General features: G+C 39.9%; 1 protein-coding gene across 7 annotated transcripts in view; it reads left to right on the forward strand.

Moving 5' to 3' along the window:
• Positions 1–13,370, forward strand: part of FRMPD4 (FERM and PDZ domain containing 4) — a 437,407-nt gene that overhangs the window by 404,201 nt on the left and 19,836 nt on the right. For all 7 annotated transcript variants that reach the window (XM_043537816.1, XM_043537815.1, XM_037900261.2 and 4 more), the window contains 3 exons: positions 7,478–7,582; positions 10,016–10,123; positions 12,809–12,940. In XM_043537816.1, coding sequence (XP_043393751.1) covers positions 7,478–7,582; positions 10,016–10,123; positions 12,809–12,940 — 345 coding nt within the window. The remainder of the gene's footprint in view (positions 1–7,477; positions 7,583–10,015; positions 10,124–12,808; positions 12,941–13,370) is intronic.

Consider the following 13,370-nt stretch of genomic DNA (forward strand, 5'->3'; position numbering starts at 1 on the left):
TGATTTTAGCATAAGTTAACAAAAATTGGATCCAATTTTGAAAAGTTAACATAATGAGAAGAATAATGAGACAAGGTATGTGAGGTAATATCTTTAATTGGGCCAACTTCTGCTGGTGAAAGAGACAAGCTTTGGCGCTTACACAGAGTTCTTCTAACGTCTGGGAAAGGTACACTCACCCCCCTTTTGTCTCTAATATCTTGGGACCTATATGCTATAACAGCACTGCGAACAAGGATCATAAAAGTTCAGTAGAATAGTTCTTACTCTGCAACAGTGACATCTAAGTCCTTGATGCTGCAAAGAGGTCCACACATGTAGAGAGTCCCACTGAGGCTTATGAGACCGAGGGTTTATGACTGTGGATCCCTGTGCAGGATCAGGGCTGTAAGATTGTAAATGTCAAATATATGGCTAGCCATGGGGAGCAAAGGAGGTATTCAGTCTTCACCTTTATATCCCCTCCAAACAAACCTCCAAGGGTGTATTACTCCATCTTTGTTCAAAGACCAAACTAACTGAGATACCATATAAGAGCCTGAGTGTGCTATCTGTTGGCTGACTGGACTATTAATGAAGTTGTCCATGAGAATAAAACCCTAGACCATAGGGAGAAAGGCATTTTTATTTCATTGTCCATACACAAGTAAACATGATACAAGATCAAAGATAAATCTGAACTCTTAACAGAAATAACTGTTATTGGCATTATTTAAGTTGTGCTAGTATTTAGTTTGTATTTACATATTCTGATTCCTCCATTGAAATGGATCCTCACATTTGCAAAAATAGTTCTAATTAGGATGCTTTTATCACAGACAGTGCAAATATCTCACAATGACAGACACATTGCATCAGTGTAAATACCTCCTGCTTAAGGTCATTAACTGAGAATAATGTCTTCCATTTGGCTAAAAGATGGTGCATCAGAAACAAATGAACTTGCCACTCTGTGATTCATTAATCACTGGTATGCTCAGGCTACAAATATGAAGACATTAAAATGGAAATCACCTACTGCATATCCCTTCTATTTTCTTACTGGTCTTTTTTTGTTAGACATAGGAATTATGAAAGTTAATAAAAACTGTTTTTCTTTTCTGAATGAGTTCATCAGCTTTTAGAATGAAAATACCAAGAGCCAGGTTGATGTGGACATGAAAACAATGAGACACATATGCTATATTATGCCAAAATGCAGAGGCCACACCATTTTTAAAATTCTTAACCAGCTGGGACGATTCCCTCCAAATACTTCCCTCCAGTGCAAATTTTCACTGGTTACAAATGAGCCTGGTTTCTATAAATCTGAGGGCAGGTCTGAGGACAAAGGCCACTCTACACCCTCAGGCCTGTCCAGGGTCATAGAATCATAGAATATCAGGGTTGGAAGGGACCTCAGGAGGTCATCTAGTCCAACCCCCTGCTCAAAGCAGGACCAATCCCCAATCAAATCATCCCAGCCAAGGCTTTGTCAAGCCTGACCTTAAAAACTTCCAAGGAAGGAGATTCTACCACCTCCCTAGGTAACGCATTCCAGTGTTTCACCACCCTCCTAATGAAAAAGTTTTTCCTAATATCCAACCTAAACCTCCCCCACTGCAACTTGAGACCATTACTCCTTGTCCTGTCCTCTTCTACCACTGAGAATAGTCTAGAACCATCCTCTCTGGAACCACCTCTCAGGTAGTTGAAAGCAGCTATCAAATCCCCCCTCATTCTTCTCTTCTGCAGACTAAACAATCCCAGTTCCCTCAGCCTCTCCTCATAAGTCATGTGTTCCAGACCCCTAATCATTTTTGTTGCCCTTCGCTGGACTCTCTCCAATTTCTCCACATCCTTCTTGTAGTGTGGGGCCCAAAACTGGACACAGTACTCCAGATGAGGCCTCACCAATGTCGAATAGAGGGGAACGATCACGTCCCTCGATCTGCTCGCTATGCCCCTACTTATACATCCCAAAATGCCATTGGCCTTCTTGGCAACAAGGGCACACTGCTGACTCATATCCAGCTTCTCGTCCACTGTAACCCCTAGGTCCTTTTCCGCAGAACTGCTGCCTAGCCATTCGGTCCCTAGTCTGTAGCTGTGCATTGGGTTCTTCCGTCCTAAGTGCAGGACCCTGCACTTATCCTTATTGAACCGCATCAGGTTTCTTTTGGCCCAATCCTCCAATTTGTCTAGGTCCCTCTGTATCCTATCCCTGCCCTCCAGCGTATCTACCACTCCTCCCAGTTTAGTATCATCCGCAAATTTGCTGAGAGTGCAATCCACACCATCCTCCAGATCATTTATGAAGATATTGAACAAAACCGGCCCCAGGACCGACCCCTGGGGCACTCCACTTGACACTGGCTGCCAACTAGACATGGAGCCATTGATCACTACCCGTTGAGCCCGACAATCTAGCCAACTTTCTACCCACCTTATAGTGCATTCATCCAGCCCATACTTCCTTAACTTGCTGACAAGAATACTGTGGGAGACCGTGTCAAAAGCTTTGCTAAAGTCAAGAAACAATACATCCACTGCTTTCCCTTCATCCACAGAATCAGTAATCTCATCATAGAAGGCTATTAGATTAGTCAGGCATGACCTACCCTTGGTGAATCCATGCTGACTGTTCCTGATCACTTTCCTCTCCTCTAAGTGCTTCAGGATTGATTCCTTGAGGACCTGCTCCATGATTTTTCCGGGGACTGAGGTGAGGCTGACTGGCCTGTAGTTCCCAGGATCCTCATTCTTCCCTTTTTTAAAGATTGGCACTACATTAGCCTTTTTCCAGTCATCTGGGACTTCCCCCGTTCGCCACGAGGGGGAAGCTGGAAGCCAGGGTCCCAGCCCCTCTCCCTTCCTCCACACAGGATATAGGAGAAATGGGAACTCCATGCTGTGCGGGACACAGAGACATGTCCCCTTATCATGCAGTGGTACACTCAGGGCCCCTGCCCAAGCAACCCATTGTGTTACAGGGACTTCATTTTGGAACCATTTAAACCCACAAATAGCTCTGGTATCCAGCAAAGTTATGACAATATAATGTAACCCCCCCACCAAACCAGATTTCTGAGATGCTGAGTAGAAGGTGAGAAAACCCACATAGCAATTTTGCCAATATTGTCATATGGCAAAAATTCCTTTCAGCCTCCAGACAAAACTTGTCGATCGGCCTAATCGCCTACATCATATGAGATCTAGCTCTAGGGGGGTGTCTCCTGCCCTTGGTGCAGTTTCTCTTGGCGTTCCAGCTTTCTCCTAACTGATCCCCTTCAATTTGCCTACAGTTAGACCAGTCCATAAACTCTGAACCCAAATTGAGTTTCTCCACCCTACAACTTCAGGGCTTGCAGCCTTCTTTTGTTTCCTTGTTTGTTTCTTAGAGGCAGCCTGACGTGGTGCTGTGGCCCCTTTGCTATCCTAGGCCTTTCTGCCTCCCTCGCCCTCTGTTCTCCTTCCTTTATAGCTGGGCTTGTTTTATTGCCAGCCTGATTGCCTGTAAGGAGGGAAGACTCTCCCCTCCCTTCTGCCTTTCTCAGTATGGGGTTTGTAAAGCCCATTATAGGTGGATAAGGGCAGGGCTGGACCGGATCAGAGCCAAATTGGTGATTTACCAGCATTTAGAGCAAACAGAAAATATCCCTTTTCTCCTGCCTTGTCAGGTGAGAGCCAATCAGCCAGCCCCCTCATGGCTCTGCTTTCCACTGCCACCAGAAGTAGGAAGGTCAGGCTCCATTACTTGGATACCCTGTGGGATAGCACCCTGCACACACTGGAGGAGGGAAGGAATGAGAAGGAAACATCACCCTTTCTCTCTCCCATACACACTGCAGACAGGGTGAGGGGAAGTAGAAGGAGTATGTGTAGCACTGCCCCAGCCACTTCCCCTGGGGCATATGCTCCTCACAGATATGCATATACATCCTTCTGGTCATTCACATAGTGTCCGATATCTAGTGACCGTGTTGTGTTGGGTCTCTCTAACAAAAAATTGTCCGGAGACTGATATAGGACTAACGCAGTTACATTTGGGCAGTGGGGAAGAATCGTTCTCCTGTGAGAGAAGTAACAGGTTTTATTTCCATGTTTGTTGTCTTGAATTCTATGGCATGTGGTGATGATTAGACCAGAATAAATTTAAATAGTGGGTTGCACTTTAGATTAGCCCATTTTATTAGCACTTCTTAACTTGTGCAGTATTTTCAGTTATCTGGGGATCCTGAAATGAAACCTGACCTTCATTCTAGTTCCCTCTCAAGCTCTCTTGAGAGTATCAAAAGAAATTAAATGGGACCAGTGCACCATTCTTTCTCCCTCTGACAAAAGTGTATTTTAACAAAACTGAATTGCTACAGAGAGTCACACAGCAGCAATGCTCCTTTTGCCAAGCCCTGAGGTGTGTCCATTAGAAGATCAGAGAGCCAATGGCCTTTTCCCTAAAGCATGTCAGAGGAAGGTTACAGTTCTGGATATTTTACTGTTCACTGGGAACTCATGTGGCTTGTGAAATTTTACTTTGTGTTTTGTTTTTGTTTTTTGTTTCCTTGCATAAATTCTTGCTGTGACCAATAAATTTTGACAGCAGGTATAGGCAAATAAACTGTAGCAAAATAACATCCTGCTATCCCCAAACTGTCCTCTTCCTGAATCAAACTGTATTCAGGCATGGATCTTTACTTCCTCAAGAGATCCCTGGTTCAGGATCCCTGACCTCTCACCCCAAACTTTATAGTACCCAGACTCTTCTCTACATTACTGCTCTCTGTGTTTTGCCCCTCTCACTGAATGTGTGCACCTTGGATTATTTTCCACAGGGGAATTAGCTTGCATTTTTCTAACCTGATTCTCATTTTGTTGTTTTCTGGGTTAATGTTTCTAATCTTTTCAGATCTTTCTGTATTATTTAACAGTCCTCTCCGGTTTTTGCAACTCATCCCAATTAGTCTTACCTGGGAATTTCCTATCATATAACATTTCTAATATGCAGCTTCCCGTCACGGCTGTCAGAGAAAGGGCAGATAAGCATGATCCATGAATGTGAGGAAGGGAGACACTTGTGTTTCCTGGCTCAAGTTTGGATTCAGGGAACTGGGATGACGCTAGGTTTACTAATAGAATACAGAGCCTTTCACTCCTAGTGCACCCAGTTTGTGTTTGGTCGTATCTTGTAATTGCTGCAGTTATTGGTACCTAATGGCTATTCAGTAGTCTGTGTGAAATGAGTTTCTGATGTCAGTCTAGTTTCTAGAAGCCAGGTGTCTACATCACCAAAAATATTTTTTAATCAGTCTTAACAAAGGCCAAGGACTGGAAGGACATGGAGGCTGAACCAACTCCATGGTTGCTATTCCTGGGCAATGTTCGAAGCATAGTGACAGGGAGTGTTGAAATTATATATTGCTGCGCTTTGTGGATAATGGAGAATTTATTCCAGCACTATCAATCCATTCATGCAGTAAATTCTATCAATCCATTCATGCACTAAATTCTCTCTCTTACACACACACACACACACACACCCCCCAACCAACCGTTTGGGTACTGGAATTCTACAGAGCTAATGAAATAACTCTTCAATGACATGGGGTGGGATTTTCAAATATGCTCACCATTGGCCTAGCTCAACCGTTGAAGTCAGTGGGTGAAATATGAGGCCCATTGAAGTCAATGGCACAACTCCTTTTGACTTCAACAGGACCAAGATTTCACCCAGTGACCTCGAGGGTGGAGGGGAGGGAGAGGAGGGCAGAGTCAGACCGAAGCTGATTGCTTTTAAAAATCTCCCCTAGGAGCCCTAAGCATATTACTGATCTCAAATTAACACATCTTTCCTACTGCTGCTAAAAGTGGAAACCTTTTCTTTTTGTTTGAGCAGAAGGAATTTGTTAAAAATAGGCCAAATCATCCAGTCATGGCTCAGCCAAAACTCCCGATATTCAATGAGAATTTTTCTTGATTAATGACTGAACATTTGGCCTTGTGTGAACTTGGTGGGGAGTGCAGTGGACAAAAGTAGACTGGAGGATTCCTGAATTAGGGTCAGTGATGAATTATCTATAATTTTGTACCAGTTTCCAAAAGTGGAAGAATGAGGGAAATATCTCTATTATTTCTTATAAACATCACGTGCAATTCAGTATATCTATGTTATATCCTGCCAAAGGAGGCTGTAAGGGAGAAACCAGAAAGAAATGAAATAATGGCAAAAGTAAGGTGCTATTTTAGAGAATGCCAAGGGTCCTTGGGGAAAGGAAGGTATTAATTGGGGAATACCCCTTGCTTCACTCCACCTAGGCTGGAAAAGTTTATTCTTCCCAGGCCAAACCTAGGAGCAAAGGAGAAACTAATACCTTAAAGATGCTGGTTTAGGGAAGAAAGGGGGCTGCCCAGTGAGCAAACTGACAGAAATGCCAGGAGAGACAGAGAGGGAGAGACAGGCAGGATTCTGCAGTAGGAGAAGCTGCTTCTCACAATCCAGAAATGGAGGTAACTGGGCTGAATGTAATTTACCAAAGTTCACAAGGAAAGACTAAGGTTTAAGTAAGGGGAAATAAACATATAGGCCTTTATTGTTTACTCTGCATTCTGTGTACCTTTGAGTGAATAAATAATACTTTGGTTTGAAGAAGATTTTCTGAGTCACTTGAATCAGTCTCAGTCACAGGTCCCCAGAGGAAAAATTACAGGTGCCAAACACAGTTGGGCCTGTTGTATTAACACTGTTGGGAAACGGGGGGCTGCTAACCAGAGATCCAGTCTAGGAGTGGTAGGGCCACATGGTTCCATCCTAAAGAAGAGTGCAGGTAGTCCCCAGAGGGGGGTATGCTTAAGAGGGACTAAAAGGGGTCTAAAGCACAGCACGCTTTGGAACCATGACAGTGGTGACACGTGTCTTAGAGATGGAGTCTAGTTAGCTTCTGATGCGTCACTACCAAGTGTTCCATATAGAGTATGTGGAATAGAGGGCAAGTCTGCATGTTCTTTACGGTGGAGCTGGTCTGTAAGTGGAAATAAAGTCATATAATGATGCTACAGGGATTGCAAAACTTTCAGAGACTGTGTGTATGTGTGTGTGTGTCAACATTAAACAGTGCAAAAGTTTTCCATTTGGTGTTTGAATAAAAGGTCACTGACTGGTCACTGATCACGGCTCACTCATGCAAACAAGCATGGTTGACAGCAATCAATGAAAAAGCCCCATGAGAAGTTCCCAGTGACTGTGTGAGCACTTCATATTGGTCCAGACTAGTCGCTGAATAAGGTGCAACCTTTCACTGCATGTGTCTGTATCTACTTAATTTTTCCATACCTCCAGGAATACTATAATTTTCTTTAATTATTCAATTAACAATGCACAGAGCATATTGTCATATACTTGTGGTACCTGACATATCAGAAAATGGAGAGTATATGTCACAGAGGCAAGAAGGATAGGTTATGCTTTGAGAATTATATGAAATGTTTTATTTATTTCTTCCAGTCTCCTAAATCAGCATTTATCAGTGCTGCAAAAAAGGCAAGATTGAAGTCCAACCCGGTCAAAGTGCGCTTCTCCGAAGAGGTCATTATCAATGGCCAGATTTCAGTGAGTACCTCAAGCCATTTTAACTTGAAGAAGGAACAAGACCATTTAGCCAAAGGCACTCTATAAAGTTCTAAAGGGAGAAAAATGTACAGTAAGCACAACCTTGGTACTGTTGTAGAAAATATAGTAGAGGTTTTGGAGAGGAACATTTTAAAATATCTAAATAAATTAAAGCCCATTAATTAGGCCCAGAGCACTACAAAATCTTCAGACTTTTGTAAATGTAAAATTTAAAATTCCAGGAGGACTACAGTTCATGTGGCTCATATCTTAATTTAGCATAGGATTTGTTTTTCTTCTGTAGAGTTGTTGGGTTTTTTGTTGTTGTTTTAAAGGAAATTTTGTAACTGGAAAACCTGTAAACTCCAGTGAAGCAGTATGTCAGGAAAACAGATTAACACTAACTTAACCTGAATTTTAAAGAGGTCTTTATCTACTTTAAGTTGTTCTCTCCCTAACCTGTCCCCAGGCAAAGTCAGGCCTCCTTCCAAAGGCACAGCTTTTTAAAGAAGAACTCCTGGCTTGCTTGCTTGTTTTATAAATTGCCAGAAGCTGGTGATCCATTTATGTCTTCCTCTGAGTTCTTTGTTTACATAGAGAAAACTCGTAATTTTCATGTTGTTAATCAGCAATTTCACTTTGAAAAACCAATAATCGCCTTCTGTTTTGCCCCCCATGAATGAATCAAATTTCCTTTTAACATTACAATCCCCTTCCCAGACTGTCACAATAGAAACAAGCAATATACATTATTGTTTGTGAATGATAATATTTGCACTTCATTGCCAGCAACACATTGATGAGACTCCACAGCATTTCTGACGCTACCATAGTAGGGATGCTGTAATATAATCCGTAGATTAACAGTATGTTAAATTAGCATTCTGCAGTCAAAGAGAAATTTCTGTTTTTCATTTTTAATTTAAAAATGTTATTTATCTGTTTCAGTTTTAAGATTTAAATTGCACAGGGTACAATAAACAGGAAAATAATATACTCACCGAGAGTCATAGCAGTAACATGTATCATCAACTTTTACTCACACAGTTCAAGTAAACAAGGCCAGATTCTTCAAAAAAAAAAATACCCTGTATTCTTTTTAATGTATCTGGCCTTCTAGTTTCTAAAAAAATATTTTTTTAACTTATCTGAGGAAATATTATTTTAAACAATGGCTTCAAGGTGTTTAGGTTTCTGAATTGGCTTCAGGTGTCAGGAATGTGTGCCACATGCTGGTGAAAAATGACTTTGGAGGAGCCTGTGCCAAAACCCCACATCCAAACAGCCCTAAAATATTGGTGAATAGAGCCCGGCAAAATGTTTCAGTTGAATAGTACATTTGCCAAAAAGTGCAGTTTAAGGGCAACTGAAAATGATGGGGAAAGATTTTTAAGTTGAAACGGTTCATTTCCACATTTTCTAAATTAACCATTTTGACATTTGGTTTTGAATCAACATTTTCTAAACAAAATGTCATTTTGAATTGACATTTTGAAATTAAATATTGTTTTGTTTTGACTTGACTTTCATTTCAAAAATATTGTTTGAACATTTTTGAATGTTTTTTCAATCAACCCAAATGAAATGTTTTCATTTCAGTGAGGAAGAAATTAAAAAAATTCAGTTCCAGTTTGAAATTAGCCATTTTTTTCTGAACCAAAAAATAATTAATTCACTCCATTCTAGTTCAGAATCCAGAGCTGTATTCATATCCTGCTGTTTGGCACCAGCCCTCACTGCTACACATTGCAGAAAAGAGTATTGACCAGTTCTATCCCTGATGCATCTTTAGGGATGTCCATGAAGGTACAGCAGGAATGAATTTGACCATATGAGTTTAATTTGACATCATGAGAGGTCAGCCTGTTATACAATGTAACTTTACAGTGATGTGATAAATAGTTCCCAAATAGGTATTTTCTAACTGCATCTGCATACGTCACATGTTCTTGCAGAACATTATTGTAAAAAACAAAGCAATGGTGCAAAAGGACAGGTAAAACTGGTAAATTTCCAGGGTTTTTGTGCTGCATTCTTATCACTTAAAAACAAACAACTGAATCATTTCCACATGAAAATACAGATTTCTGCTGTAAATGAGGACAGAACTTTCATTATGGTAGTCATTTATTTGTAATCAGATTTACCAATTACAGATGGAAAAGCTAATGCTAGCACCATAGTTGCAGCACTGTGGACATGCAGTCTAACAACTGGTGGGTCTGTCATATGCAGCTATACTAGCTATACTGCATATCACTGGAGTCTCCTGCAGCGAGGCATTGCTAATTCTGCTTTGGGTTTGATCCAACATACCCGTTTTTAGACGTTACCAGCCTTCCCTGCTGTATGGTGTTCTTCCCTATAGAATAAAATCTAGGTTCTTCTTGTTGCATGTGAAGTGTAATCTAATTCACTAATCTGTTTTAACAGGAAACTGTTAAGGACAATTCACTTCTCTTCATGCCAAACGTACTGAAGGTATATCTTGAAAATGGGCAAACCAAATCCTTCCGTTTCGACTGCAGTACTTCAATAAAGGTAGGCTAATCTACCAAACCTCATAATGTACAGTGCCAACGATGCCATTAAAATATTCTTCAAAGCCTTTGTAATAGAAAAACAAAAACTACAATAAGCTCAGAATTTGAGCCTGAGCCTGGATCATTGTATTGTTCATGGCTGGCTTCATAGATGTGAGTAGTAAAGAAGTAATAAGATTCTGCCAATAAAAGCATAATGTTGTGTCAATGAAGCAAAAATAGGAGTGATAATTTTAATGTGACTGCAGCTTAATTAAATTTGCATGGACTTTGCTAAGGCCTGATACTTTGCCAGTGCCAGTATGATTTGTCAGCAAAGTCAGAAGGTAAGAAGATTAAGATGTTGGTTGCTAATTGAATATCATCTAGCCTGTAGTCTAGTGAAATCAGGACAGGATAATGACAATAAATTGTTCAGGTCAGTGTATTGTCTCCTTTTCTTCAACATATTTCATAGAGAGGTTAAATCACAAGGTGAAGTTGTGACATACGGTTAATGCAAGTAGGGAGTAGAACCTGTTCTATTCAGTTCTAGGTAGGTTCTTATACTGCACTCATCACCATAATATCTGAGTACCTTCCAACAGTGCATTAAGAAACATGACTAACAGCTGTCATGTGTTTGTTCCCGCATGTGTGCAGTGGAGTGTTTTGTTTGGCGATGTCATACACACACACATTGCTTTGTGTTTGTGTTCGAGAAAGCAAGGTCAAAGAAATGCACTTTGCAGTTATAGTGGAAGGGGTGAGGTTTGTGATGGTCCTTAGTTCCTGTGGGAGTTCCTTCCACAGCCTAGGACCAGTGCCCAAGAAAGCTCTGTCAGGATGACTTCTCTCTGTGAAAGTCACACGTGAGTTTTCAAGGTACTATGGTGATGAGGATCATATAAGTAGATAAAGAGTGACTTGAGGGATTTCTTCTTTTCCACTTCAGCACTTGATGTTTTCTATCACAACGGTTTATTCAAAAGTTTCCCATTTTATTCTATCAACATGATTTTCATAGTGATTATTTCATGATGTTCAATCAGTTTGACCTCGGTTTTCTTCAGCTGCTGTGGTAAGGACAGATTTTTACTGAAATGAAGGCTGGGAAATTTTGATCAGTTGATTATAAGGTACTGGGAACTGGGAGAGAAGATTGGTTAGGAATTAATACAAGGTGCTCTACAGATTAAAGAGAAAAATGTTGGCTGGTTTTAATAATTGGACACATGCACCTCCTAGCATATTCAGAAAAAGCAATTAGTAAACAGCACATGTCCGTGTCATATTACTTTTCTTTAGCAAACATCTTTCTTCAAATTACTGTTATATTGTTTGTGTTTGAGCACAAATTAGAAGTGTCAATAAGAGTAGATTGACTGGGTAGGCTTTAAATTCCCTCTGAGTCAACACAGTAATAATAGTAACTTACACTATTGTACTAGCTTGCAACTGATTAATTATGTGGTTTATTTTTTAAGGTTTATAGACTCCTGTCCAATCGCCAACACACACACTCACACCACTCTTGCACCAAGCTGTTAACACTTCCATTAAAAATGATTAATTGATCTATTAATCTACCTAATCAACTTTTGGCCTAATTTCTGTTAAAGTTCTTGGATTATTATTCAACAGATGCTCTCTTTAGTAAATCCTATCCATCTGGACCCTAATGTATATCTAACAATCATTGGGACGGATGTAAATGCTTTAATAATTTCACCAGTACATCATGAATCTGCATTTCAGTGTTGATTTTATTTTGTATTCCTCTCTGTCACTGCACTTACTAAAATAACAATAATTGCTGAATGATGTTAATGATCTCGATATGCTTTATAGATCAACATAGAAAGTAAAGTGATAATTAGGGATAGTTGAACAGGTTCGGGTGAAATAAAGATTGGATTTAGTCAATTTAATACTTAATTGTAATTTTAGAAACAATTACACTTGAAATGATCACCCTTATTTTAAGATTTATGTCACTGTGAAAGAGTTTTGCTATTATCCCCACCTGCCTCGCTTTTATAATGAAAACAAGAGCCCAACTTTGGAGGTGCTGCCTAGGAGACATGTCATTATTCTTGACTTTATTTTGATCATTTTTAAATATGTAAATATGCCTCTACAATGCAAGGGTGTTAATGTCTCTTAACAAGAGATTTCACTGCACATTTTTTAGAAAAACCTTCACTATAGGAACAAATCTATTCAGATTCATTGAAATCTGTGGGAATTGTGTCCAATCTCACCCTATGATTTTGTGGTTCCCACTTCGAAATGCTGGAGAGGTTTATGTTCTCTCTTTTGGAGGGAGATATTGTCTCTTTTTAGGGTGAATCTGAGGTGTGAACATAATTTACACATTCAATTGCCACAAAGACCATCCATCACAATAATTTTATATACAACAAACATTTTTCATGCCCAATTCTAAAAATCTGGTCCCGAAAGTCTGGAGTTTAACTCAGAGAAGCCTAAAGTTAAAGGATCTTATTCTGCACTTGTTTCTATCTTGTATAATTGTTTACAGCTGTGCAAAGTGAGAGTAAAACACAGCCATTCTGACTTGGAGTATTTAACTTCCACTTTATACTTGTGTAAATGACTAGACAATCTGCAAGGCACTGGAAAATCAGGCCCCAAACCTTTCATGATTTTAACCACATTTTATAAATCCTCTCTTAATTAGGATGTCATCTTAACACTCCAAGAAAAGCTTTCCATCAAGTGTATTGAACACTTTTCATTGATGCTGGAGCAGAGGATTGAAGGAGCTGGAACCAAATTTCTCTTGCTCCATGAACAGGAGACTCTAGCTCAGGTTTGTGTAATAATACATGCAAGTAGATATGAATGATATTAGATAATCATTATGCTCAAATAAATTGGTTAGTCTCTAAGGTGCCACAAGTCCTCCTGTTCTTTTTGGGGATACAGACTAACACGGCTGCTACTCTGAAACCTGTCATTAGATAATCTGTAAATTATCTGTTCCTCCAATTACTTATGTGAATTAATTCAGATGCACTGAATGAAACACTACCAGCAGCTACACATGATTATTGGTGATGACAGTATGACTCTCCCGGAGTGTCAGTTTGTCTATTATCTAGACATCATATTTTGATGCTTTGGTAGCTCATTACAAAAGGATATGAAACTTCATAAGTTATCATATTTATAGCTAGCAAATATGCATCAAATCCTTTTTCATAGCCTGTACAGAACTACTCATAAACGTCACTGAGCAG

The sequence above is a fragment of the Chelonia mydas genome, chromosome 1, assembly GCF_015237465.2.
Source record: "Chelonia mydas isolate rCheMyd1 chromosome 1, rCheMyd1.pri.v2, whole genome shotgun sequence".
NCBI lineage: Eukaryota > Metazoa > Chordata > Testudines > Cheloniidae > Chelonia > Chelonia mydas.